General features: G+C 41.4%; 1 protein-coding gene across 2 annotated transcripts in view; it reads left to right on the top strand.

The window, feature by feature from the left end:
• Nucleotides 1–27,091, top strand: part of LOC118365025 (complement C3-like) — a 53,726-nt gene that overhangs the window by 10,658 nt on the left and 15,977 nt on the right. The window contains exons 7-28 of one of the 2 annotated variants that reach the window (XM_035746922.2): nucleotides 743–830; nucleotides 997–1,099; nucleotides 1,258–1,378; nucleotides 1,487–1,602; nucleotides 1,795–1,947; nucleotides 2,081–2,290; nucleotides 2,633–2,827; nucleotides 3,052–3,207; nucleotides 5,225–5,354; nucleotides 8,180–8,251; nucleotides 8,553–8,747; nucleotides 8,926–9,043; nucleotides 9,162–9,241; nucleotides 9,323–9,462; nucleotides 9,640–9,852; nucleotides 11,083–11,143; nucleotides 13,196–13,282; nucleotides 13,664–13,867; nucleotides 14,267–14,342; nucleotides 14,936–15,095; nucleotides 15,369–15,470; nucleotides 15,645–15,795. In XM_035746922.2, coding sequence (XP_035602815.1) covers nucleotides 743–830; nucleotides 997–1,099; nucleotides 1,258–1,378; nucleotides 1,487–1,602; nucleotides 1,795–1,947; nucleotides 2,081–2,290; nucleotides 2,633–2,827; nucleotides 3,052–3,207; nucleotides 5,225–5,354; nucleotides 8,180–8,251; nucleotides 8,553–8,747; nucleotides 8,926–9,043; nucleotides 9,162–9,241; nucleotides 9,323–9,462; nucleotides 9,640–9,852; nucleotides 11,083–11,143; nucleotides 13,196–13,282; nucleotides 13,664–13,867; nucleotides 14,267–14,342; nucleotides 14,936–15,095; nucleotides 15,369–15,470; nucleotides 15,645–15,795 — 2,931 coding nt within the window. Of the gene's footprint in view, nucleotides 1–742; nucleotides 831–996; nucleotides 1,100–1,257; nucleotides 1,379–1,486; nucleotides 1,603–1,794; nucleotides 1,948–2,080; nucleotides 2,291–2,632; nucleotides 2,828–3,051; nucleotides 3,208–5,224; nucleotides 5,355–8,179; nucleotides 8,252–8,534; nucleotides 8,748–8,925; nucleotides 9,044–9,161; nucleotides 9,242–9,322; nucleotides 9,463–9,639; nucleotides 9,853–11,082; nucleotides 11,144–13,195; nucleotides 13,283–13,663; nucleotides 13,868–14,266; nucleotides 14,343–14,935; nucleotides 15,096–15,368; nucleotides 15,471–15,644; nucleotides 15,796–27,091 lie in introns of both variants that reach the window. The other variant, XM_035746921.2, reaches the window with a different exon arrangement.

Here is a 27,091-nt window from a genome sequence, read left to right as displayed (position 1 = left end):
CCTCCCTAATCCACGGCTATACAACTTTATCAGTGACTGAAACCAGACTGTTACTCTTTGCCTCTCTCCATAGGATACATGAGATTTGACAAAAACAAAATGTAAGCAATAGGAGATCAGGATCAGGAGACAGAGACAATGCCATAGCTATTCTCACGGCAGTCGCTGTATGGACAGAATGTAAACTTTCTGCACTCCCCTTTCTCACTCAGTAGATTTCTATACACCCAGTTCCAACATGGTAACATAAGGATATTTTAAGTTAGAATCCAACACTTAAGCTGGGTGTGAAGGTCCTGGGGTTGGCTGGTTACATGTGGTCTGCAGTTGTGAGGCCGGTTGGACGTACTGCAAACTAATCTGAAACGACGTTGGAGGCCGCTTATGGTGTTCGAAATGAACATTAAATTCTCTGGCAACAGCTCTGGTGGACATTCCTGCAGTGCAAAGCTCCCTCACAACCTGAGACATCTGTGTTGTGTAACAAAACTGCACATTTTAGTGACCTTTTATTGTCCCCAGCAAAGGCTTTTTGATATGCGGATGGATTATTTGACAATGGAGAAATGCTCACTAACATGGATGTAAACACATTTTTTGAACGACATTTTAGAGAAATATGGTGAGTTTGGAAATTTTTTAGGATCTTTTATTTCAGGTCATGAAACAAGAAACCAACCCTTTACATGTTGCGTTTATATTTTTGTTCAGTAAATTAATTCATAACTAACTTCCTATCTAGTTCTACCCAGCTTTGAAGTCAAATTGACAGTGAGCAAGTCCTTCTTCTACGTTGACGATGATGAGCTAACGGTCAACATTAATGCCAGGTTGGAGCCATTGTAGAAAGTCAAAATATATTTATAGTTGTTATTTCCATGGTAACTATTGCTAAAATGGCTACTTAACATTTCATGTCATTTATAGTACTCCTCTATCTGTTTCCCTCCCCCTGAATTCTCTGTGGTGATATTGCTGTATGGTTTGTGTCGGAAGGTACCTGTTTGAGGAGCCAGTGAAAGGAGTTTGTTATGTGGTGTTCGGGTTGATCCAAGGAGTTGACAGGACGAGTTTTCCTGGCTCTCTCCAGAGAGTGGAGGTTTGTGCATGTAATATGGGAGGGAGTACATTTGGATGATACACATACGGGTATTCACAAACATTCACCATGGGCAGTCTATATTTGATTTAGCTCTATAGCTCGAATAACACAAGTCTGACAGATGGACATCTTGGCTTTGTTTCTTTCAAATGCAGCTCAAGGAAGGAGTGGGCAAAGCGGTACTGAAGAGACAGCACATTAAAACAACTTTTACAGACATCGATAAGCTTTTGCATAAATCCCTATACATATCAGTCAATGTGCTAACAGACACGGGTAAGTAGAGGCTGTAAGTTGTGGTACGTTTGCATACGTTTGCATCGTTTGAAGTGTGCGTTTGTGTTCAGTCTCAGAACAGGGAAGGTGTTGGTTTTAATCCCCCAGGGAGTGAGATGGTGAAAGCAGAGAAGAAGGGAATCTTCATAGTCAAGTCACCGTATAGCATTCACTTCAAGAAGACCCCGCCGTACTTCAAACCAGGAATGCCGTATGACGTCTCGGTACATTTAAGAGCATTCAATCACTGTGTTCTACATGAACTCAATCACTATGCTATTCCAAAGTGTTGCCCAGTTATTTTAACCAGGGAACCCACCTGGTAACTGTGGTCAAAGGGTAGGATGATATATTGGGCTTACACTGTCTTTCCTACCTATTGGTCTAATTGTACCTCTTTCCATTTGTACTATTAGGTGTATGTGACCAATCCAGACGATTCTCCAGCCAAAGATATCGATGTGGAGGTTTTACAAAAAGACCAAACAGTGCTGGGGAAGACCCATGACAATGGTATTGCCAAAATAACCATTAACACGAGAGCGGGGGATTCTGAGCTGCCAATCACGGCAAGTTCAAAACTAAAACTTCTCTAAGCCGCAATCCAATTATGTGTGCATGTCTGTTTTGGCTTTTTGTTCTGTATCAATGACAGTGTTGACGCCTTGTAGTCGTTCATGTTGTTACTCTATTTCCACACAGGTGAAAACCAAAGTCGATGGACTTGGGGATGACAGGCAGGGCACACAGAAGATGACTGCCAAACCCTATCAAACAAAAGACAATTCACAGAACTACATTCACATACACATCCATTCTACAGATGTCAAAATCAACGATCAACTCAAAGTAGACCTAAGCCTCGGCAGCAGTCCCTCGGCCCAAAATAACAAACATGAGATAACCTTCCTGGTGTGTACCGGTCAACTTTAACCACATAGACTTGTGTATTTTACCTAGCTGGGGTGCATTGGTTGGCAACATTACAGGGTAAAAATGCTACATGGTGTTTATTTATTGTATTCAAGTGTGGTATGTAAACCAATATATCTATATTTTTTGTTGTTTTTGAAAAAACGTAAAAGCGCAGAGGTGCTGCTTTGAGGAAGGAACAATAACCCTGGTTCTTGTTCCTTACTTAAACCATGAACTCACTGACTCCACCCATCCCTGGTTGGTCATTTATTCCCTTAGTGCCAGTTTGTCATCCCCGTAGGGAGGATTACTGACAGTTATCGGTCTCTGTGTTCACAGATCTTGAGCAAGGGACAGCTCATCAACTCCCAAAAGATAGAGTGGAATAAGGGACAGGGACTGATGTCACTGAGTCTGATGGTGAACAAGGATATGATCCCCTCCTTCCGGGTCGTGGCGTATTACCACGTGGGCCAGAATGAGGTTGTGTCTGACTCTGTGTGGATCGACGTCAAGGACACGTGCATGGGATTGGTAAGAATGTTGCCTTACTGTGCAGAGCCCATCGTTTAGTGGTAACACTGTGCTCTAGTCACATCTACCACTCTCCACCAGAGAGTCCACCCTTTCTACTGTTATACCCATGTGCCTGTCTCCCCCCCTTAAAAATGGTTCCTTACTGTGTTGGTATTTCAGTGTGAGGTGTTGCATTCAGGACTTCTCAAACATGACCTCCGTCTTTGTGTGCCATACTGTAGCTAAACGTGAAGGATGTCCGACATCCTGGTAGTTATGCACCTCAGAAAAGAGTCACCCTGTCTATCATTGGTGATCCAGGGGCCAAGGTGGGACTTGTGGCCGTGGATAAGGGGGTCTACGTCCTGAATGACAAAAGCCGACTTACTCAGACTAAGGTGAATAACTGCAGACTGAACTTTCCCTACTTCAGCCAGCTAATTAATGATACTCTTTGAGCCTTGTCATCTAAGTTGTGCATAATTGTTCACTTATTGATGTTAGTCCATACCTACAGTGGTATCCGAAATTATTGACACGCTTGAAACAGATGAGCAATATTGACTGTATAAAATAAATACTGAGCTATATTGCATGCCAAAACTTTTTTTTTATACTAACACAATTGCTCAGAGAAAGATATTTTGTTTAAACAAGTAACAAAAATTAGGTAGGGGTCAAAATTATAGACACCCCTAAAGATTCTTATGAATAAAGCAGTCAAAAGTTTAGTGTTTGGGCCTATATTCCTAGCACGCAATTTAACATTTTTTAAACATTTAAGTCATTTAGCAGACGCTCTTATCCAGAGCGACTTACAAATTGGTGCATTCACCTTATGACATCCAGTGGAACAGCCACTTTACAATAGTGCATCTAAATCTTTTAAGGGGGGTGAGAAGGATTACTTTATCCTATCCTAGGTATTCCTTAAAGAGGTGGGGTTTCAGGTGTCTCCGGAAGGTGGTGATTGACTCCGCTGTCCTGGCGTCGTGAGGGAGTGTGTTCCACCATTGGGGAGCCAGAGCAGCGAACAGTTTTGACTGGGCTGAGCGGGAACTGTACTTCCTCAGTGGTAGGGAGGCGAGCAGGCCAGAGGTGGATGAACGCAGTGCCCTTGTTTGGGTGTAGGGCCTGATCAGAGCCTGGAGGTACTGAGGTGCCGTTCCCCTCACAGCTCCGTAGGCAAGCACCATGGTCTTGTAGCGGATGCGAGCTTCAACTGGAAGCCAGTGGAGAGAGCGGAGGAGCGGGGTGACGTGAGAGAACTTGGGAAGGTTCTACAGTTCTACAGCAATGACTACAGTACATCAACCTTGTGACTCTACAAACTTGTTGGATGAATTTGCAGTTCGTTTTGATTTTGTAAATAGTATACAGATAATCCTGAATGATTTGTGAATGATGATGATGAGAGGGTCAAAGATTATACCCCCCCCAAGACATGCTAATCTCGCCTGTTATTGGAACTTCAAAAGCAAGCTTGATGTAGTCATTGTGTACTAGCAATAGGGGACCAAATACTAAACCCCTTTATTCGTAAGAATCTTTAGGGGTGTCAATAATTTTGACCCCTACCTTATCTAGATGAAGAAGAAAAAAGATTTTAAACAATATTTATTTCGCAGAGAAATGTATTAAATAATATAATTTCCCAATTTTTTGGAGCATAGAATATTTTATTCACACTTTTATTGCTCATCTTTATCAATGGTGTTAATCATTTCAGACCCCCACTGAATGTATTTCATGTGGGTATTAAAAAAAAGTGACGTGTTTTTTTAAATGTAATCTTTCAAGTGTTTTTTTTTTTTTTTAAAGGCCATGTGGGTATTTAACATAATTGTACTCGGGAAACTGGTTGGTTTGATAAATCAAATTAATGTGCGAGAGAATTCAACTTGGAGAATCTTTATAAAACAATATGATAAATAGATTTTTGATAGATGCAACATTTTCATTTGTACTCTTTTTTTGTAAACTTTTTTGTAAACTTTGACCATACAGAAGATTGCACCCTACTTACCCACCAACACTTGGGAATGTTTTGGGACTTAGCTGATTTGTGTGTAAGTGTGTTTTTGGTTTTACTGTCCATGTGCGGACCAGAAGTCCACAAGGATAGTAAGTGGGGGAATTTTTGCCAGTCCCCACAAGGAAAAGGCTATTTTAGGTTTAGAGGTCAGGTTTAGGGGTTGGGTTAGGGGTTAGCGGAAATAGGATTTTGAATGGGAATCAATTGTCTTGTCCCCACAAGGATAGTAAAATGTGTGTGTGTGTGTGTGTGTGTGTGTGTGTGTGTGTGTGTGTGTGTGTGTGTGTGTGTGTGTGTGTGTGTGTGTGTGTGTGTGTGTGTGTGTGTGTGTGTGTGTGTGTGTGTGTGTGTACTGGGTATGTGCATGCATCCATCCTTAGATCTGGGACATGATAGAGAAACATGACATAGGCTGCACTGCGGGGAGTGGAAAAGACAGTATGGGGGTTTTCTACGATGCTGGGCTGGTGTTTGCATTCAACACTGCAAAGGGCACCCCTCAGAGGACAGGTATGTGACATAAGGGCTCTACATAAAAGCTGCAATACACATTCAGGCCTGTCTAGTCTTGCGTGGCCATGCCTGCCTAGTCTCTCGTTCACTTGACTATTGGAAGTCAGGCAAACTTCACGTTTGGATTTCTAGTTTGAATGGGAATGGTCAAAGTCAATTGCATTCAGCGCTCGGATTTGATTGCCTCAGTAAAGGCATTTTGTGTATTTTTTTAAATTGTTTTGTCCGTGTCTCTGTTTAAGTAGCCTATGCAACATTTGTTTTGTATCTTATGCATGCTAGCTTGTGTCGTGGAAATTTCCTCTATTTACCAAATCATGGGAGCAAACCATACACACAAGTCAGAGTTAGTTATTAAACTCCATCTTTAATTATATGAGCTCTATCACAATCCTGTGACTCTCAGATAAATTCAGTGTCTCTCAGTGAATTCTCTGAGAGCCCCCTTACAATGCAACTGAGTTCCTTTTAATAGAGACACAAAGACACACATAGTCAGACAGCATATACATAATTCATCGTTCAGCTTTGTCTCCTTTCCCAAACCCCAGAACCATAAACCAAATCCTGCATATCAACAGGCATATATCAAATTGTCATTTAGATACAACCAACTCAAAATACAACCAAACCTGGACAAGCTCACGGAGAGGAGAGTGAGGCTATAGGTTAAGATAAAAGCAACGTTAGAGGGAGCATAGAATGATTCCAGACACTGCAACCCTCCTTTCCTCACTGGGAAAGGTAGGGAGTAGAAGATATGTTTACACATGATGACACTTTGACCTCTCCCCTCTCTGTGGACCATGCAACTTAGTTTTGACATAGAACAGATAACTGCAACCTCGCCACAGTATTATACAAAAATACCATTCTGATGAGAAATAACTTATACACATTTGATGAATATTATACATCTTACATATGTTACCAACACATTTTGAATCTTCCCTAACGTTTGTTGCTTGTTATTTTGTTACTCAATGTCTCTTTGGAATGGCACCCATGCAAAATACTTGATTGGTTTGATAGAGGTTTGATAGAGGCATTACCCACTGGGCACAAACTGGCTGAATCAACATTGTTTCAACATAATTTGTCAATGTATTGTGAAGTTGAATCATCAACATAAACTGTTGTTTTGAGGATGAAATTTCAACCACAGGATTGTCCTTTGGTAACCAAAGGTCGACATAGACAAACCTTTGAATTTGTACCTTTAAAACAACATCAGATCTTCAACGTTATATCCACTATCAGAAGAAAAACTACAGGCTGGGCCGCACCTCCAACTGGAGAATTGATCTATCAAAAGCTACCCGTTGGTCTCCCATCCAGAGTTTTAACCAAGGCCTGCTTAGCTATGACACATGTGTACACAGGTACACATTTTTCGTTCTGCCCCTGAGCAAGGCAGTTAACCCACTGTTTCCCAGGTGCCAATGAAGTGGATGACAATTAAGGCAGCCCCCCCACACCTCTCTGATTCAGAGGGTTTGGTTAAATGCGGAAGACACATTTCAGTTGAATGCATTCAGTTGTACCCCCTTTCCCTTCCCTACGATATTTGTATTACCAATATTATTACCAATATATTTCCTATTACCAATATGCTATGGTGAGAATGATTATTGAAAAATCTCAACCTAAAAACGAAATGGATACACTGCTGCTATCGATTTTGGCCATATACCACAGCCCCTCTGGCCTTATTTCTTAAATAGACAATTCATGTTGTAGGCCTACTGTTTCAAGCTCTGGTTGATTTCAAATGTAATTGTATTTAGTGATAATGAATTGGGTTTGGTTGTCAACGCTGTGTCTTCTGCTTGGTAGTTCCATCTGTGCCACTGAATTAGTCTGGCTTTAATTCCAGTTTGGCTACAAAAAAAGCTACATTGATTACAAATATAGTGTAGACATTGTTAATGTTGGAAATGACTATTGTAGTTGGAAACGGCACATTTTTTATGGAATATCTACATAGGCGTACAGAGGCCCATTATCAGCAACCATCACTCCTGTGTTCCAATGGCACGTTGTGTTAGCTAATCCAAGTTTATAATTCTAAAAGGCTAATTGATCATTAGAAAACCCTTCTGCAATTAAGTTAGCACAGCTGAAAACTGTTGTCTGATTAAAGAAGCAATAAAACGGTCCTTCTTTATACTAGTTGAGTATCTTGAGCATCAGCATTTGTGGGTTTTATTATAGGCTCAAAATGGCCAGAAACAAAGAGCTTTCTTCTGAAACTCGTCAGTCTATTCCTTTTCTGCGATAGGAAGGCTATTCCATACGAGAAATTGCAAAGAAACTGAAGATCTCATACAACGCTGTGTACTACTCCCTTCACAGAACAGCACAAACTGGCCCTAACCAGAATAGAAAGAGGGGTGGGAGGCCCCGGTGCACAACTGAGCAAGAGGACAAGTACATTAAAGTGTCTAGTTTGAGAAATAGACACCTCACAAGTACTCAACTGGCAGCTTCATTAAATAGTACCCGCAAAACACCAGTCTCAACATCAACAATGAAGAGGCGATTGTGTTCTTTTGCCCATCTTCATCTTTTATTTTTGTTGGCCAGTCTGAGATATTACTTTTTATTTGCAACTCTGCAAAGAAGTCCCATGTATTATTACTTAACTTGTAAATACACTAAAATAAATATTTTAGCCAGTTATCAGCTGGTGTATCATATATTACTTCACCAGAGTATCTTCATTCTCAATGTGGAGTTTGGTTGATGTAGGCTTAATAGATTTGTCCTTAATATTGTCTTGGCAAGTTTTGTCCATCAGTCTTCTTCTTTGTGTGCTTTAGTCTCCAGCTGCCCAGTTGACAACTCACGGAGACGACGAGCAGTGACTGTAAATGATGTCGGAACCACACTGGGTAGGACAAGAGTTTCTCTGCTTGTGATGCCTGATCATAAAACTGGATGTTTTTGTTTTGACTATGTACTGTATGTATCCATGTACGTATGTATTTATTTATTAGTAGAACTTAGTACTACTTTCTTACCAAACAGACATCTGTTGTAAGGATGTCAAATAGTGTTTTATTGTTTATGTTTTCAATCTCTGGGAATGACAACGAATTGTGAAATAGGAAGACTGCTGTCCTGATTGGTCACTAAACAAACTTCACGTGACACTCACTACTGGGTTTCCCAAAGCATTTCTCTCTGTCCTAGCGAGCCAGTACACAGGCCTGGAGAGACAGTGCTGCATGGACGGTATGAGGAAGAACATTCTAGATTACACGTGCGAGCGGCGATCCCAATACATCAGCGATGGAACAGAGTGTGTGGGAGCCTTCCTGAAATGTTGTAGAGAAATGGTCACCAAAGGCGAGGAGGCCAAGATTGACCAGCTCACACTAGCCCGCAGTGAGTAAAACAACTGTGGTGGACTGGAATTGTCAATTCTAAAATTGCACACTATGGAAATCGAGAGGGATAAACAAAACCAGAATGTGAATGTTAAAGTATTCTGGTATTCCCTTCTGTGTAAAAGGGAAATACATTCACAGTGATGGGAACTGTCTGACTTGTCACTCTTTGTAAGGCGAGGAAGAGGATGACCTTTTCGAAAGTTTTGACGAAATCAAGTCCCGTTCCTTCTTCCCTGAGAGTTGGCTATGGAATGAGGAGAGTTTGCCACAGTGTCCTAAAGATGAGGAGTGGTAAGAGCAGAATTGAGTGAGATCGTTCAATGCACTACAGTAAAATGTGTTCTTATGCATATCCCTTTTCCCATGTAAATAAAATCAGACTTATCTTCTCTCTCTTTTTGCCATTTAGTGCTATACAGAAAACAATTGACTTACCAGATTCCATCACCAGCTGGCAGATCACTGCTATTGGCCTGTCCAAAACACATGGTACGGTCATGTATTTGTGCCCCTCTTTCTATATTGGTGGCTACACTTTCTACATCTTATGGCAACTCTCTTGCTCAATAGGAATCTGTGTGTCTGAACCCCTTACGCTGGTTGTTCGTAAGAACTTCTTCCTTGATCTGAAGCTGCCCTACTCTGCCGTACGCAATGAGCAGCTGGAAATCAAAGCCATTCTTCACAACTACATGGACGACACTATAACCGTATGCTTATTGTCATTTAAAAGCAGGCACGCAACCCAGCCCAAATATTTCATTCTAAAATCAGTGTGACGCCTGATTATTATTATGATAATTACTATTATTATACCATTCAGTGTGTTTTTTATCTGATCAGATGCACGATGATGTGACAACATCACCTCTCCACCCTAATGGCAGGTCCGTGTAGAACTGAGGGAGACATCAGACGTGTGCAGCTCTGCTAGCAAGAAGGGGAAGTATGTTGTTACTGTTATGGTGGACCCCAGGTCCACACGAAGTGTCCCCTTTGTCATCATCCCCATGATGTTGGGCCTCCATACCATTGAGGTGAAGGCCTCCGTCCGAGATTGGGGTGGTCAAGACGGTGTTAAGAAGGAGCTACGTGTGGTGGTAAGGCAAACCGTTGCATCTTGACAGATCTATCTAGTAACTACCCTGAGGATGATATGGAATTTATATATGAACATGTGTCGATCAGTGTGAATCTGATTGATTGAATCATAAATTCCAGTCCTCAACAAATGAGGGCTACCACTTTACAGTTATGCTAAGAGGTAACACCTGGAGAAGAGTGGAAGGGGCTCAACCAATTTGAGATGAGGTGCCACATTTTTTTTATATCCAATTATAACCAATAAGGCGGGGGGGTCACAGAGTCACCGGGCCAACATAGAGAAGGGGCCCTTGCCCTTCACAGGAACATTCTGTAGTCAATGTAGCTGTTTCCAAATGACTAAGTTATCGAAACAAGATTTTGACTTATTAAGAATGTGACCTTTCCCAACCTATCCAAGGTACAGGTTGTCAATATTTGATGCCATCCATGTACCCAGCCGTCCAACTACACTGTAACCAATAAGGCGTCAAACTTAAAATAATTAGTGTTGCTGGAAAAGAGGAAAGTGGACTGGTATCAATTCTCAAATCAAGATGTTCTGGTACCTTGAAGTCACCTGTCTTTATGATAAGATGGAAGAACAGGAAGCATTTGTTTGATGCTCTCAATATCTGACACAATGGGTTTGCCTGTCCAGGCACTTGTGAATCTTCAGTTATGTGTAGAAGAGTGGGAAGTTGGACATACATGAACTGCCAAGTAGTGCTGCATCTTAATTCACTATAGCTTAACCCGGAAGCCAGCCGCACCATTTAACTCACAACCAAGGTCAGCTTGCAGGTGCCTGATCCACCACAAAGACACGCTAGAGTGCAATGAGCCAAGGAAAGCCCTCCAGCCAAACCCTCCCCTAACCCGGTCGGCACTGGGCCAATTATGTGCCGCCTTATATGGAGCTCCCGACCGGCTGTCACACAGCCTGGCATCGAACCCCAGACTGTAGTGGTGCCTCACCACTATGATGAAATGTGGCAGTTCTTGACCCTTGTGGTGGATGTTGATCCTTGAATATTTGGTAACTGGAAAGCCTTGCTATTTAACAATGATTCCAGAATTTTCCCATAAAAAGTAGGCCTATTTGCTGTACAAGTAAATACTTTATCGAGCCTTTTGGATAACCTAGGCCACCAGGTGAATTGTTGTATTCAAGCAAAAAACCTATATGTTGAGTTGATAAATAAGCATAAGAGCAAATTACAGTGTTTTCATTCTAACAATGACAGGCCGAAGGGGTGCGGAGATGGCTTCAGGTGAAGAATGTGGAACTGGATCCTGCCAGACATGGTGAGTGTATGGCAACATATACAGATGTAAATGATTTATAGTTCCAGTGACAGTGTTGCCATTCGTTTAAAAAAAATTAACATTTGTATTTAACTTTTATTTAACTAGGCAAGTCAGTTAAGAACAAATTCTTATTTATAATGATGGCCTACCAAAAGGCCTTGTGGGGACGGGAGCTGGGGTAATAAAAAAATGTTTAAAAAAAAAAAATATATATATATATATATATATATATATATATATATAGGACAACACACACATCACAACAAGAGAGACAACACAACACTAGATAAAGACAAACCTAAGACAACTGTCGTGTCTTTGGCTATGCTGGATTAAGTGATATGACATGCTATTCTATAAAATAATTTCTCGGTAATTAATATCACCTGATGGAGCTAATCATGTAAATGCAATTAACTAGAGAGTCGGGCACCACAAAATAATATTTACAGAGCTGTTATCTTCCGAATAAACTCTTAAGGACCTCGTAATATTTTACATCAATAGCAATCAATATCAATCGTCACCTTAATTCAGTCTCATCTGAAAGTTGTAAATTCTTAGTTATCTGCACAAACCCTGGCTAACAATTTGAATCAGCAATACAAAATTGGGTTTAATTATTTATTTACTATATACCTAACTAATCACACAGAATTACACATATACATAATTAAATCATAACTTGATTACAAATGACATCATAAAGGAAAACGTCCCTAGCGGGCGAAACAGATATGACAGCTTGTCACACAAAAGAAAAGGGGCTGGGTTTGAGTGAAGGAGCGGGAAGACTGAGGAACAAAGGGAAGAAGCTGGGCTATCGTAAATACAGTATCTTATGCATTCTAAATTACCGCCCATTTGGAAAAGGAAAATGCAATAAATATTTACTCTGAGCTGCGCTTCAGTAGGTTGGTGGTAGATGGAAGGCCGTGTTGCCAAACCATGACCTTTGAAGAATGTATCTGGTTGTCAATTCGTTGTAGTAACGTCATTGGATAGACGGGATACTCTGTCTGTTCCTTCCTAACCCTCGTTGCATCTGCTGTTGCTAACTCAACGGCTAGGAGGTATCACTTGTGTAGTGAATAAGAGTTGAAAGTTCATACCATTCGCAACCAAAGCTCACGCTGTTGTTGGCTTCGTTCTGTAGTTATTATCTGAACCATTCTGACATAGGACCGTCGTACCTCACATCGTTGGAACAGCTGGTTATATTGTCGTCAAGACTTTATATAGGAAGGGAGAAAAGGGGTGTGTTTCATAGTTTACAACCTATGTCTCTTCACGTGGGCGGGCCACTGAGTGAGCAGCCCTATCTTATGAAAACCCACATCTCACATTTTAGAAGCTAAAATCACATTTCATCCCATCACAAATAATTTCATATTCAAACATTTAAATTGAACAACAATTCCATGTGGTTCCGATATCTCTGATGTGTAGACACAATGTCTCAGATGACAACCGAACTGACATCATATTCATTAAGTACCACCGCATATGTTCAATTGGTCGGATTACCAGAATATAGTTCATTTCCCCCCACCTTCTGATGTTCCCAGAATCTCTATGTTAATCAAGAGTTTTGCAAATGTAACATCAGTAGGGTAGAGAGAGGAAAAGGGGGGAAAGAGGTATTTATGACTGTCATAAACCTAACCCCCAGGCCAACATCATGACACAACATAGCAACACATGACAACACAGCATGGTAGGAACACAACATGACAACAACATGGTAGCAACACATGGCAGCAGCACAAAAACACGTACCGAAACATGGTACAAACATTATTGGGCACAGACAAGAGCACAAAGGGCAAGAAGGTAGAGACAACAATACATCCCGCAAAGCAGCCAAAACTGTCAGTAAGAGTGTCCATGATTGAGTCTTTGCACTAATGAGTGTCATGATGGTTGATAATATACATTTAATATGCAAGCCATATTGTATGGCTTTACCCGTAAGTGAGACTGAATGGTTAAAACTCCTAAAACTGTTTGCTCTCTCTTTCTTTCTCTGTCTTTGTCTCTGGTTAAAAGGGGGGACTGATATTGTGCATGTTGGGAGTGGTGCACTGACTGACCAGGTTCCAAATACACTTGCCAGCACACACATAAGTGTGACAGGTGAGACGGAATGATCTGACATACATGCACCATTTAGAAATGTTCTGCGGATACGTGTTGACAACATTAGTTGAATTAGCTAGAGTTGCTCACTAGTCTCGTCTGGATTCACAAAGCTATAGGACCGCCATGGCTATTAACATCGTCCGTAGAAAAAAAAAACATTGTGTGATGCTTTGGAGGCTTAGTGTAGGGATAAGCCGCGATCAGTAATAATACTGTTGTAGTGTGGCTCTATTGCTCCGTGGTAATTCTTTATCATCTATGTCACGAAAATGTCTTTGTCATTTTGTCACTGACCATTGACTGAGTCATATTCCAGTTCTGATTATGTTTTACTGTCTGCATTTACCTTTGAATGGGCTGTATGCAACTTGTCAGGTCAGCAGTTGGCCCGGACGATAGAGGCTGCCATCAGTGGTTCACCCCTGGGTGACCTCCTTCAGCAACCAAGTGGCTGCGGGGAGCAGAACATGATGAAGATGACTTTACCTCTCATCGCCACACTTTACCTGGACGAGACCAAACAGTGGGATAAGGTGGGGTTAGAACGCAGAAAGGAAGCAATCAACTTAATTAAAATGGGTGAGAAGCTTTAGAATTCCACTTTTGAGGTTTGCACAACTCCCAGAGAGTATGGCATTGATTGGAGCATTTGCATTAAAAGTTAAAAGTGGATTTGGTTAGCAACCACACATAAAGCAAGTTAGAATTATTTTGTTTAAAGCTTGAACAGACCAGGGGTGGGTTTCCAAAAGCCTTTGTAGCTAATTTGGTACTTTGTCTCTCAACAATGAGTGATGTAGTGGTAAAAAAATAAATGTGCGGAAACGCTGATCGCTGAATAAAGTAACACTCCCTAACATGTTAGCTACAAATGCTTTGGGTGTGATCAGCACCCTCAGCACAAATTCTTTGTTATCATCAGCACAAATACGGCTTTGATTATCTTCATGGTTCCTGGTTTTCTTTTGTTATATCAAGGCTATGAGCAGGAAATGGCCTATCGGAAACCAGATGGATCATATGCTACCTTTCCTAAAGACCGTAGTGGTACCTGGTGAGCTAAACCTTCCCCCACTCCCACACAAATGTTCTCTATATCCTCCAAAGTTCCACAATACCAGGGACACAACATTAGACGTACAACAAATAGGCCTAGGTCTACTGTATGTTAAAACAACAGTCTGCGATTGGTACATCGTTTAACAAATGAATAGATGATTGACATAGCCATTGATGCTTTAAGAATATAACAACTGTCTTACCCCATCAGAACCCAAAATATAAGCACATTTTTATTTCATTATTTGTAAACAATGTTACTGTTTTTTGATCTCATGAATGTCCTTGCATCTATAGCTCTATCTGTCATTTCTTTGAGTGGTTACAGTTCCTCAGCCCCAATCCCTCAGCTGTTTACCAAAACAAGTGACAGGGCAGCCGTGTTGTTTTTTTCTTCTTCTTCGAATCGCAGACTGCAACTTTAACTGAATTGTATCTGTTGACTTACGCCAATAAGACCTTGTAATGGTGAAACAAAGAAGCACGTAACACTTTGAGGAATAGCAAAGGAAGACGATTTATACATTTACATTTTGTTCATGGCAGGGCATGTGATACATAGGCCTAAATATCATCCTTTCCATCTAGGCTCACAGCTTATGTTGTGAAGGTATTTGCCATGGCAAACCCGTTCATCGTTATTTCGAAAGATGTCCTGTGCAGTGCAGTCAAGTGGCTTGTCATGGAAAGACAGCGGCCCAATGGAATTTTTGAAGAATCTGGCAAAATCCTGACCCCCAGCATGATGGTACTGTATGGGTTTTTGTGCCAAATTGATTTTCTAAAACAAATGATATCAATGGCAGTAGGCCTACATCTCACCCCTGTCTTACAATACATGTAGCCGAACAAGAATTATAATAATATTCCTCTGTTGTAATTTTGTTTCTGAGTCTTATTTAATCAAAATCTTTGGAGTTTTCATGGAAAGGTTCTTAAACCAATTCAGGGGTACATTCTTGCAGAGAATTAGACAAGAAAACGGACATACCATTTCTGTCTTGTATTTGCTTATCTACAGGGAGATGTACTGGGGAAAGACGTGGACGACACACTGACAGCATTTGTGCTCATAGCCATGCAGGAAGCACACACATTTTGCACAAATTACGATGGTATCAGTGTAAGTGAAATTTACACAATCTAATGTCCTATTACTTCTTTCATAAACATGCATAAACATCGAACAACAATAGCAGTTTTTTAAAGAAGTCTATGGAATTGTTTTTGGTTGCCTTTTTCCTCTGATACTTCAAGAAGTTCGCAACTGCCTCTCTTTTTCTTTCTCTCTCTCCAGGAGCTACCAGACAGCATGAAAAAGGCCATGCAATACCTGGAATCTCGAAATCAATACCTGACCAACCCCTATTCAGTGGCCATGACCTCATATGCCCTGGCTAACAAGGGCAAGCTCAACAAGGATATCCTGTTCAAATACTCATCGACAGGTAACCTTCAGTTTCATGAAACTCAATTGCTGACTCATACAGTGGGGCAAAAAAAGTATTTAGTCAGCCACCCATTGTGCAAGTTCTCCCACTTTAAAAGATGAGAGAGGCCTGTATTTTTCATCATATGTACACTTCAACTATGACAGACAAAATGGGAGGGAAAAAATCTAGAAAATCACATTGTAGGATTTTTAATGAATTTATTTGCAAATTATGGTGGAAAATAAGTATTTGGTCACCTACAAACAAGCAAGATTTCTGGCTCTCACAGACCTGTAACTTCTTCTTTAAGAGGCTCCTCTGTCCTCCACTCGTTACCTGTATTAATGGCACCTGTTTGAACTTGTTATCACTATAAACGACATCTGTCCACAACCTCAAACAGTCACACTCCAAACTCCACTATGGCCAAGACCAAAGAGCTGTCAAAGAACACCAGAAACAAAATTGTAGACCTGCACCAGGCTGGGAAGATTGAATCTGCAATAGGTAAGCAGCTTGGTTTGAAGAAATCAACTGTGGGAGCAATTATTAGGAAATGGAAGACATACAAGACCACTGATAATCTCCCTCGATCTGGGGCTCCATGTAAGATCTGACCCCGTGGGGTCAAAATGATCACAAGAACGGTGAGCAAAAATACCAGAACCACACGGGGGGACCTAGTGAATGACCTGCATGTCATATGGTCAGATGAAACCAAAATATAACTTTTTGGTAAAAACTCAACTCGTTGTGTTTGGAGGACAAAGAATGCTGAGTTGCATCCAAAGAACACCATACCTACTGTGAAGCATGGGGGTGGAAACATCATGCTTTGGGGCTGTTTTTCTGCAAAGGGACCAGGACGACTGATCCGTGTAAAGGAAAGAATGAATGGGGCCATGTATCGTGAGATTTTGAGTGAAAACCTCCTTCCATCAGCAAGGGCATTGAAGATGAAACATGGCTGGGTCTTTCAGCATGACAATGATCCCAAACACACCACCTGGGCAACGAAGGAGTGGCTTCGTAAGAAGCATTTCAAGGTCCTGGAGTGGCCTAGCCAGTCTCCAGATATCAACCCCATAGAAAATATTTGAAGGGAGTTGAAAGTCCGTGTTGCCCAGCAACAGCCCCAAAACATCACTGCTCTAGAGGACATCTGCTTGGAGGAATGGGCCAAAATACCAGCAACAGTGTGTGAAGACCTTGTGAAGACTTACAGAAAACGTTTGACCTCTGTCATTGCCAACAAAGGGTATATAACAAAGTATTGAGATAAACTTTTGTTATTAACCAAATACTTATTTTCCACCATAATTTGCAAATAAATTCATTAAAAATCCTACAATGTGATTTTCTGGATTTTATTTCTAATTTTGTCTGTCATAGTTGAAGTGTACCTATGATGAAAATGACAGGCCTCTCTCATATTTTTAAGTGGGAGAACTTGCACAATTGGTGGCTGACTAAATACTTTTTTGCCCCACTGTATAGCCCAGTGCTCTTGACATCAAAAAAGGCTCATTTTGCCAGTGTAGCAGATGTGTTTTTGTACACTTCTTTTGTTATCAATAAAGAATGTAGGGCTGTCCCCGACTAAACAAATCTTTGTCGACCGAGAGTCATCCTGTTCTTTTGACCAATCGATCGGTCTAAATGTTTAAACAACTTTTTCCGTATAGACAGACACACCCTATGTGTTTGAATAAAATCAACTACATATGCACTGAGATTGACTGATGATTTAAGCACATTGTTTGATTAAATAATGAAGACAAGAAAGAGCCCGATGGTCACACTGGGTTAAAAAAAATGACAGTGACTGGCGCACATTGTCTCACTCGCCTCCCTACTGCAGCGAAAAGGCACTACAGCACAGCAAGTGTTTATTATGCTCTCCGTGCTTAAGTTGCAACTATCATTTCAGCCATTTAGTTTCATACTTATGTTATCGAAATCCCTCATTTGTTTAGGAAAAACATTCCCTATTTCCTCAACCCTTGCTCTCTTTACGTGAAACATGTAAGCATTGCATGCATGTGAACAATAGGGCCTGACCTGAAGCTTATCATATTCACATCAATAAATAGCTAGCCCAGAAGCTAGTCCAGAAGCTAGTCCAGAAGCTAATCAGAAGCTAGATCAGAAGCTAGTTCAGAAGCTAGTTAGCTTCTTTACTGGCATATTGTTAGTATTCAGCTAACCACGGTTTGTGGTCATCAGCTATCCTGTAGCTCGAAAATCTATCGGCAGTTTTGTACGGCGCAGCGCGGCTCGGAACGGAACATACCGGACCAATTTTTCTCTCCATGTCCCTGGATTTCAACTCCTCTCTGGACATTCATACCCGGATCTCACAGCTAGCTAGCTGCTATCCGTGTGACTATCGGCTTTCGTCGATTCCGGAGCAAACATAAATTATTCCGGAGCTAGCCAGCTCCGTCAATCACTCCTGAGTTCCATCAATCACTCCTGGGCTGCAGTCACCTATCCGGACCCGTTTTGCTGCCTACGCGGAGCCCCACCGGGCCTTCACAACTGGACTGCCGACGTTATCTACCCGAAGGAGATCCGGCTGGCTCCTCCGTCGCGACGTTACCTGAACGCCCATCTGCGGCCTGCTAACCGTTAGCTGTCTTACCGGCTGCTATCCGAATAGACAATCGGACAATTTATTTATTTTTATTATTATTATGTTTTCTTCTTGGGCCTCTATAACTATATCTATTGTTTTTATTTTTGTTGTTGTTGTGTGATTTGGATTAATCCCTCTACCACACGGAACCCCACTAATCTACTGACGGAACGCAAGAGGTGGCTAACAACAGACCTCCATCCTATGCTAGCTTGCTACCGATGGCCTGGCTAGCTGTCTAAATCGCTGTGACCCCCAACCAACCTCTCCACTCACTGGACCCTTTTGATCACTCTACTAAGCATGCCTCTCCTTAATGTCAATATGTCTTGTCCATTGCTGTTCTGGTTAGTGTTTATTGGCTTATTTCACTGTAGAGCCTCTAGTCCTGCTCACTATACCTTATCCAACCTATTAGTTCCACCACCCACACATGCAATGACATCTCCTGGTTTCAATGATGTTTCTAGAGACAATATCTCTCTCTTCATCACTCTATACCTAGGTTTACCTCCACTGTATTCACATCCTACCATACCTTTGTCTATACATTATACCTTGATGCTATTTTATTGCCCCCAGAAACCTCATTTTACTCTCTGCTCCAGACGTTCTAGACGACCAATTCTTATTGCTTTTAGCCGCACCCTTATTCTACTCCTCCTATGTTCCTCTGGCGATGTAGAGGTGAATCCAGGCCCTGCAGTGCCTAGCTCCACTCCTATTCCCCAGGCGCTCTCTTTTGACGACTTCTGTAACCGTAATAGCCTTGGTTTCATGCATGTTGACATTAGAAGCCTCCTCCCTAAGTTTGTTCTATTCACTGCTTTAGCACACTCTGCCAACCCGGATGTTCTAGCTGTGTCTGAATCCTGGCTTAGGAAGACCACCAAAAATTCAGAAATTTTAATTCCAAACTACAACATTTTCAGACAAGATAGAACTGCCAAAGGGGGCGGTGTTGCAATCTACTACAAAGATAGCCTGCAGAGTTCTGTCCTACTATCCAGGTCTGTACCCAAACAATTTGAACTTCTACTTCCTCTCTAAAAACAAGTCTCTCACCGTTGCCGCCTGCTATAGACCACCCTCTGCCCCCAGCTGTGCTCTGGACACCATATGTGAACTGATTGCCCCCCATCTATCTTCAGAGCTCGTGCTGCTAGGCGACCTAAACTGGAACATGCTTAACACCCCAGCCATCCTACAATCTAAACTTGATGCCCTCAATCTCACACAAATTATCAATGAACCTACCAGGTACCTCCCCAAAGCCTTAAACACGGGCACCCTCATAGATATCATCCTAACCAACTTCCCCTCTAAATACACCTCTGCTGTCTTCAACCAAGATCTCAGCGATCACTGCCTCATTGCCTGCATCCGTAATGGGTCAGCGGTCAAACGACCTCCACTCATCACTGTAAAACACTCCCTGAAACACTTCAGCGAACAGGCCTTTCTAATCGACCTGGCCGGGGTATCCTGGAAGGATATTGATCTCATCCCGTCAGTAGAGGATGCCTGGATATTTAAACAAATGCCTTCCTAACCATCTTAAATAAACATGCCCCATTCAAGAAATTTAGAACCAGGAACACATATAGCCCTTGGTTCTCCCCAGACCTAACTGCCCCTAACCTGTTAAGTCGACCCTCTACTTTTTCGAACATTCTGTTAAAAATCACGCAACATTTCAGCGCCCTGCTACTCAGGCCAGGAATATAGTATATGCATATGATTAGTATGTGTGGATAGAAAACACTCAGACGTTTATAAAACTGGTTAAATCACGGCTGTGACTATAACAGAACGTGCGTTTCATCGAAAAGTGCAGGAAAATCTGATCACTGAAAATGGAAATAAATATCCATGCGCGACTTCAAGGAATTGTTCAAAGTGAACCGAATTAAATGAGGCCGAGGTTGCAGTGCCTACAGCTTCCACACGTTGTCTAGAGTCTTGGTCTAACCGAATCAAGGGAATCGATTCCCTCCGGTCTCCGACCGGATGTTTTGGTCGAGCTCTCTCCAGACATTTTTTCGAGACAGACACCTATAGAATTGACATCGCCTCCTGATGAATTTTATCGCTTATTAACGTGTACTAATACCTAAAGTTGCATTACAAAAGTATTTCGAAGTGTTTTGTGAAAGTTTATCGTCAACTTTTTGAATTTTAAAAAATGACGTTACGTTATGAAACGCTATTTTTTCCGTTTATCACACAGTCTTCATAGATCGATATCTAGGCTATATATGGACCGATTTAATCGAAAAAAGACCCAATAGTGATTATGGGACATCTAGGAGTGCCAACAAAGAAGATGGTCAAAGGTAATGAATGTTTTATATTTTATTTGTGCGGTTTGTGTAGCGACGACTATGCTAATTATTTTGTTTACGTCCCCTGCGGGTCTTTTGGGGTGTTACATGCTATCAGATAATAGCTTCTCATGCTTTCGCCGAAAAGCATTTTAAAAATCTGACTTGTTGCCTGGATTCACAATGAGTGTAGCTTTAATTCAATACCCTTCATGTGTATTTTAATGAACGTTTGAGTTTTAACTAATACTATTAGCATTTAGCGTAGCGCATTTGCATTTCCAGAGCTCTAGATGGGACGCCTGCGTGCCAGGTAGGAGCAAGAGGTTAACCAACACAAAAACATCCTATGGCGTTCTGCATTAGCATCGAACAGCCCCCGTGATATGCAGCTGTTCAGGGAAGCTATAAACCATTATACACAGGCAGTTAATAAAGCCAAGGCTAGCTTTTTCAAGCAGAAATTTGCTTCCTGCAACACTAACTCAAAAAAGTTCTGGGACACTGTAAAGTCCATGGAGAATAAGAACATCTCCTCCCAGCTGCCCACTGCACTGAAGATAGGAAACACTGTCACCACTGATAAATCCACCATAATTGAGAATTTCAATAAGCATTTTTCTATGGCTGGCCATGCTTTCCACCTGGCTACTCCTACCCCGGTCAACAGCACTGCACCCCCCCCAACAGCAACTCGCCCAAGCCTTCCCCATTTCTCCTTCTCCCAAATCCATTCAGCTGATGTTCTGAAAGAGCTGCAAAATCTGGACCCCTACTAATCAGCCGGGCTAGACAATCTGGACCCTTTCTTTCTAAAATTATCTGCCGAAATTGTTGCCACCCCTATTACTAGCCTGTTCAACCTCTCTTTCGTGTCGTCTGAGATTCCCAAAGATTGGAAAGCAGCTGCCGTCATCCCCCTCTTCAAAGGGGGGGACACTCTTGACCCAAACTGCTACAGACCTATATCTATCCTACCCTGCCTTTCTAAGGTCTTCGAAAGCCAAGTCAACAAACAGATTACCGACCATTTCGAATCTCACCATACCTTCTCTGCTATGCAATCTGGTTTCAGAGCTGGTCATGGGTGCACCTCAGCCACACTCAAGGTCCTAAACGATATCTTAACCGCCATCGATAAGAAACATTACTGTGCAGCCGTATTCATTGATCTGGCCAAGGCTTTCGGCTCTGTCAATCACCACATCCTCATCGGCAGACTCGACAGCCTTGGTTTCTCAAATGATTGCCTCGCCTGGTTCATCAACTACTTCTCTGATAGAGTTCAGTGTGTCAAATCAGAGGGTGCCACAGGGTTCAATTCTTGGACCGACTCTCTTCTCTGTATACATCAATGAGGACGCTCTTGCTGCTGGTGAGTCTCTGATCCACCTCTACGCAGACGACACCATTCTGTATACTTCCGGCCCTTCTTTGGACACTGTGTTAACAACCCTCCAAGCAAGCTTCAATGCCATACAACTCTCATTCCGTGGCCTCCAATTGCTCTTAAATACAAGTAAAACTAAATGCATGCTCTTCAACCGATCGCTACCTGCACCTACCCGCCTGTCCAACATCACTACTCTGGACGGCTCTGACTTAGAATACGTGGACAACTACAAATACTTAGGTATCTGGTTAGACTGTAAATTCTCCTTCCAGATCCATATCAAACATCTCCAATCCAAAGTTAAATCTAGAATTGGCTTCCTATTTCGCAACAAAGCATCCTTCACTCATGCTGCCAAACATACCCTTGTAAAACTGACCATCCTACCAATCCTCGACTTTGGCGATGTCATTTACAAAATAGCCTCCAATACCCTACTCAACAAATTGGATGCAGTCTATCACAGTGCAATCCGTTTTGTCACCAAAGCCCCATATACTACCCACCATTGTGACCTGTATGCTCTTGTTGGCTGGCCCTCGCTTCATACTCGTTGCCAAACCCACTGGCTCCATGTCAATTGTAAATGAGAACTTTTTCTCAACTTGCCTACCTGGTTAAATAAAGGTAACATAAAAAAAATAAAAAAAATAGGTTATAACAAACTCTGAACACAGAACACGTGACAGCAAAATGGATGTGGAGGACGTGAAAAAGAAACTTGACATGGGCGAATGTTTACTGGTTGCCCAGGAGGGAAAGAGGAAGTCATATCTGTGGAAGACACAGTTGTGGAAACTACTGGAGATCAAGAAAAAGGAGGGTATAGGAGCAAGGGTTGGGTAATTATTATGTGTGCCAAAGAAACAAAAACAAAAACATATTTAACCAAACATCAGCTCTGTCTATTAATGGACACTGTGTTTATACAGTATTTTCTGTAATATCTTTGAAGGAACTGTCTGTAAAATAATGGAAATTGTATCAATAATTTTTTGCCAATACATGTTTTGTTTTTATATGGATATGTTGTTAAAATAGTGCTCCCCCTCCATGTATATACAAATGTATTTTTAATCTCTCCCTGTAAATCTATGGTAAATACTGTATGTTGAAAAATTGCAAATATACATAAATTAACAGAAACTATTATTTTAAAGAAACTGTTAAATTATCATTCAGAAATATATTTTTTGCAAAAGAACAAATGATACATTCCTCAATACAACAAATAAATGCAATAATATAAACACTTAATGTACAATAGCATTGTGTAAAGTACAAATTGTTGTTGTCTATATTGGCAAAAGAGAGAAAAGGTTATGAAAGTTTTTTCAAATTCATAGTTATGAGCAATTAGTGCTCTTTGTGGTTAGTTTTGATAATGATAAAAATTATCACGGTTTTCACATTAAATACACTTTGCATTATGTTATGAATATGGGTCCAAATACTTATCTTTTTAGTACTTTAATACACAAGTGAATTTGTCCCAATACTTTTGGTCCCCTAAAATGTGGGAGAAAAAAAGGGTCATCCGATATGGAAGAAAATATGGAAGAAAATACCCTCACATTAAAGCTGACCTCCATAGTCATTGTATAATTTAAAATCCAAACCTTTGGAGTATAGCACCAAAACAAAAAAAATGTGTCACTTTCCCAATAATTACGGAGGGCACTGTAGTTGGCGACCTCATCCTGTACCAGTGAGGGGCGTGAATACTAATAAATTGGAGTGAATGGGAGTAAAAAGTAAACTTTGGTCAGTATTCTACTTGAAATAGTTGGAAAAATAAATCGTATCCCGTTTCAATGACATTCTTTCCACTTCTGTCTTCCAAAGAGCAGGGATATTTCTCTATGATCTCTTTAGCATCTTGCTGCCCCTTTCCTCTTCCTGGGCCTGGACTCTTTGCTCAGTTGATCATCACTGAAAATGAGAACCATCTCTCTTCTTAGTGATTTTCTTGATCTCTTTTTTTCTTCCATTGCAAGAGTGAGGGTTAGAGGGTAGTTTGTGCCAAGGAATTGTGAACACCTCACTGGATAGGCAACTGGGACCTATCAATGTTGGAGGCTATGACAAAACTGGTTGAGAGGGCTAGGGGGCAGCATCACCACATCACCAAAAACAAATCATGAGCAATGGCAGACATAACAGAAATAGTTCAGTTTATTGATTAACTGACTTTTGAGCGCATGTTAAGATCATTCATATTCTTGCATTTGAAAAAGTCTTTAATATATAGAATTCATACCAGGATTGATATGTATAATGTGCACAATACAAAAGTGACAATGGACAGAAGTAAATCTGTTATCTATCAACTCAGCAAAAAAATAAACGTTCCCTCACTGTCAATTTCATTTTTGTCCAGCAAACTTAGCACGTGTAAATATTTGTATGGACAATCTAATATTTTTTATTTCACCTGTTAGTCCTATAGGGGCAGTATTTCATTTTTGGATAAAAAGACGTGCCCGTTTTTAGCGCAATATTTTGTCACGAAAAGATGCTCGACTATGCTTGGAATTGATAGTTTTGGAAAGAAGACACTCTGACGTTTCCAGAACTGCAAAGATTTTCACTGTGAGTGCCATAGAACAAAATCTACAGGCAAAACCAAGATGTTTGAGCGACCAGGAAATCAACAGGATTTCTGAAGGCACGTTTTCCATGATCGCCTTATATGGCTGTGAATGCGACAGGAATGAACGGACACTTCCTATCGTTTCCCCCAGGTGTCTGCAGCATTGTGACGTATTTGTAGGCATATCATTGGAAGATTGACCATAAGAGGCTACAATTGCCAAGTGTCCCGCACGGTGTCTGCGTGGAAATTGGTGCGCAAAAGTCAGCTACCAGTATTTTTCCATCCGAATCAGAGAAGAATGCACGCTTCCAGGGACGGCATTTCAATGAAGAGATATATGACAAAACACCTTGAGGATTGATTCAAACAACGTTTTCCATGTTTCAGTCGATATTATGGAGTTAATTCGGAAAAAGTTCGACGTTTAGGTGACTGAATTTTCGGTTAGTTTCGGTAGCCAAATGCATAGTAACAAAACGGAACGTTGTGTCCTACACAAGCATCTTTCAGGAAAAACTGGACATCTGCTATGTAACTGAGAGTCTCCTCATTGAAACATCTGAAGTTCTTCAAAGGTAAATTATTTTATTTGATCCCTTTGCTGGTTTTTTTGAATATGTTGCGTGCTAAATGCTAACGCTAAATGCTAAGCTAGCTATCACCACTCTTACACAAATTATCGATTTTCTCTGGTTCTAAAGCATATTTTGAAAATCTGAGACGACAAGATTGTTAAGAAAAGGATAAGCTTGAGGGCGGGCATATTTATTTCATTTCATTTGCAATTTTTAGAAATCGCTAATGTTGCGTTATGGTAATGAGCTTGAGGCTGTAGTCACGATCCCGCATGCGGGATGGGGCGGACTAGGTAGGCCAGTTGAGAACAAGTGCTCATTTACAACTGTGAGGATAAAGCAAAGCAGTGCGACAAAAACAACAGAGTTACACGTGGGATAAACAAATGTACAGTCAATAACACAATAGAAAGATCTAAATACAGTGTGTGCAAATGTAGTAAGATTAGGGAGGTAAGGCAACAAATAGGCCACAGTGGCAAAATACTGACAATTTAGCATTAACACTGGAGTGATAGATGATGATGTGTATAACATTTTCTTTTACTAGGCAAGTCAGTTAAGAACAAATTCTTAACAGGTTAACTGCCTGTTCAGGGGCAGAACGACAGATTTGTAACCTTGTCAGCTCGGGGATTTGAACTTGCAACCTTTTGGTTACTAGTCCAACGCTCTAACCACTAGGCTACCCTGCCACCCCAACTGAACAAGATCCACATAAACTGAACAAGATCCACAGACATGCTACTAACACCAATTGAATAATGTGTCCCTGAACAAAGGTGGGTCAAAATCAAAAGGAACCATCAGTATCTGGTGTGGCCACCAGCTGCATTAAGCACTGCAGTGCATCTCCTCCTCATGGAGTGCACCAGATTTGCCAGTTCTTTCTGTGAGATGTCACCCTCTCTTCCACCAAGGCACCTGCAAGTTCCTGGAAATGTCTGGGCGGAATGGCTCTAGCCCTCACCCTCCGATCCAACAGGTCCCAGATGTGCTCAATGGGATTGAGATCCGGGCTCTTTGCTGGCCATGGCAGAAAACTGACATTCCTGTCTTGCAGGAAATCACCCACAGAATGAGCAGAATGGCTGGTGGCATTGTCATGCTGGAGGGTCATGTCAGGATGAGCCTGCAGGAAGGGTACCACATGAGGGAGGAGGATGTCTTCCCTGTAACGCACAGTGTTGAGATTGCCTGCAATGACAACAAGCTCAGTCCGATGAGGCTGTGACACACCGCCCCAGACCCTGGGCATCTTTCTTTTGGTGTTTTTCAGAGTCAGTAGAAAGGCCTCTTTAGTGTCCTAGGTTTTCATGACTGTGACCTTAATTGCCTACCGTCTGTAAGCTGTTAGTATCTTAACCACCGTTCCACAGGTGCATGCTCATTACTTATTGAACAAACATGGAAACAGTGTTTAAACCCTGTGAAGTTATTTGGATTTTTATTAATTATCTTTGAAAAATAGGGTCCTGAAAAAGGACGTTTCTTTTTTTGCTGAGTTTATATAGGTCACAACATATCATTTTAAATACATTATATACTGTATACATTGAGTGTACCGAACAATTCGTCAGGGCATGGACTCTACAAGGTGTCGAAAGTGTTCCACGGGGGTTGCTGGCCCATGTCGACTCGAATGCTTCAAGTTGTCTGAATGTCCTTTGGGTGATGGACCATTCTTGATACACACGGGAAACTGTTGAGCGTGAAAAACCCAACAGCATTGCAGTTCTTGTCACATAGGTGAACAGGTGATATTTGAGTGGCATCCCACTGTTT

Source organism: Oncorhynchus keta, chromosome 32, assembly GCF_023373465.1.
Source record: "Oncorhynchus keta strain PuntledgeMale-10-30-2019 chromosome 32, Oket_V2, whole genome shotgun sequence".
Lineage (NCBI taxonomy): Eukaryota > Metazoa > Chordata > Actinopteri > Salmoniformes > Salmonidae > Oncorhynchus > Oncorhynchus keta.
This window is presented reverse-complemented; position numbering and strand designations above follow the sequence as displayed.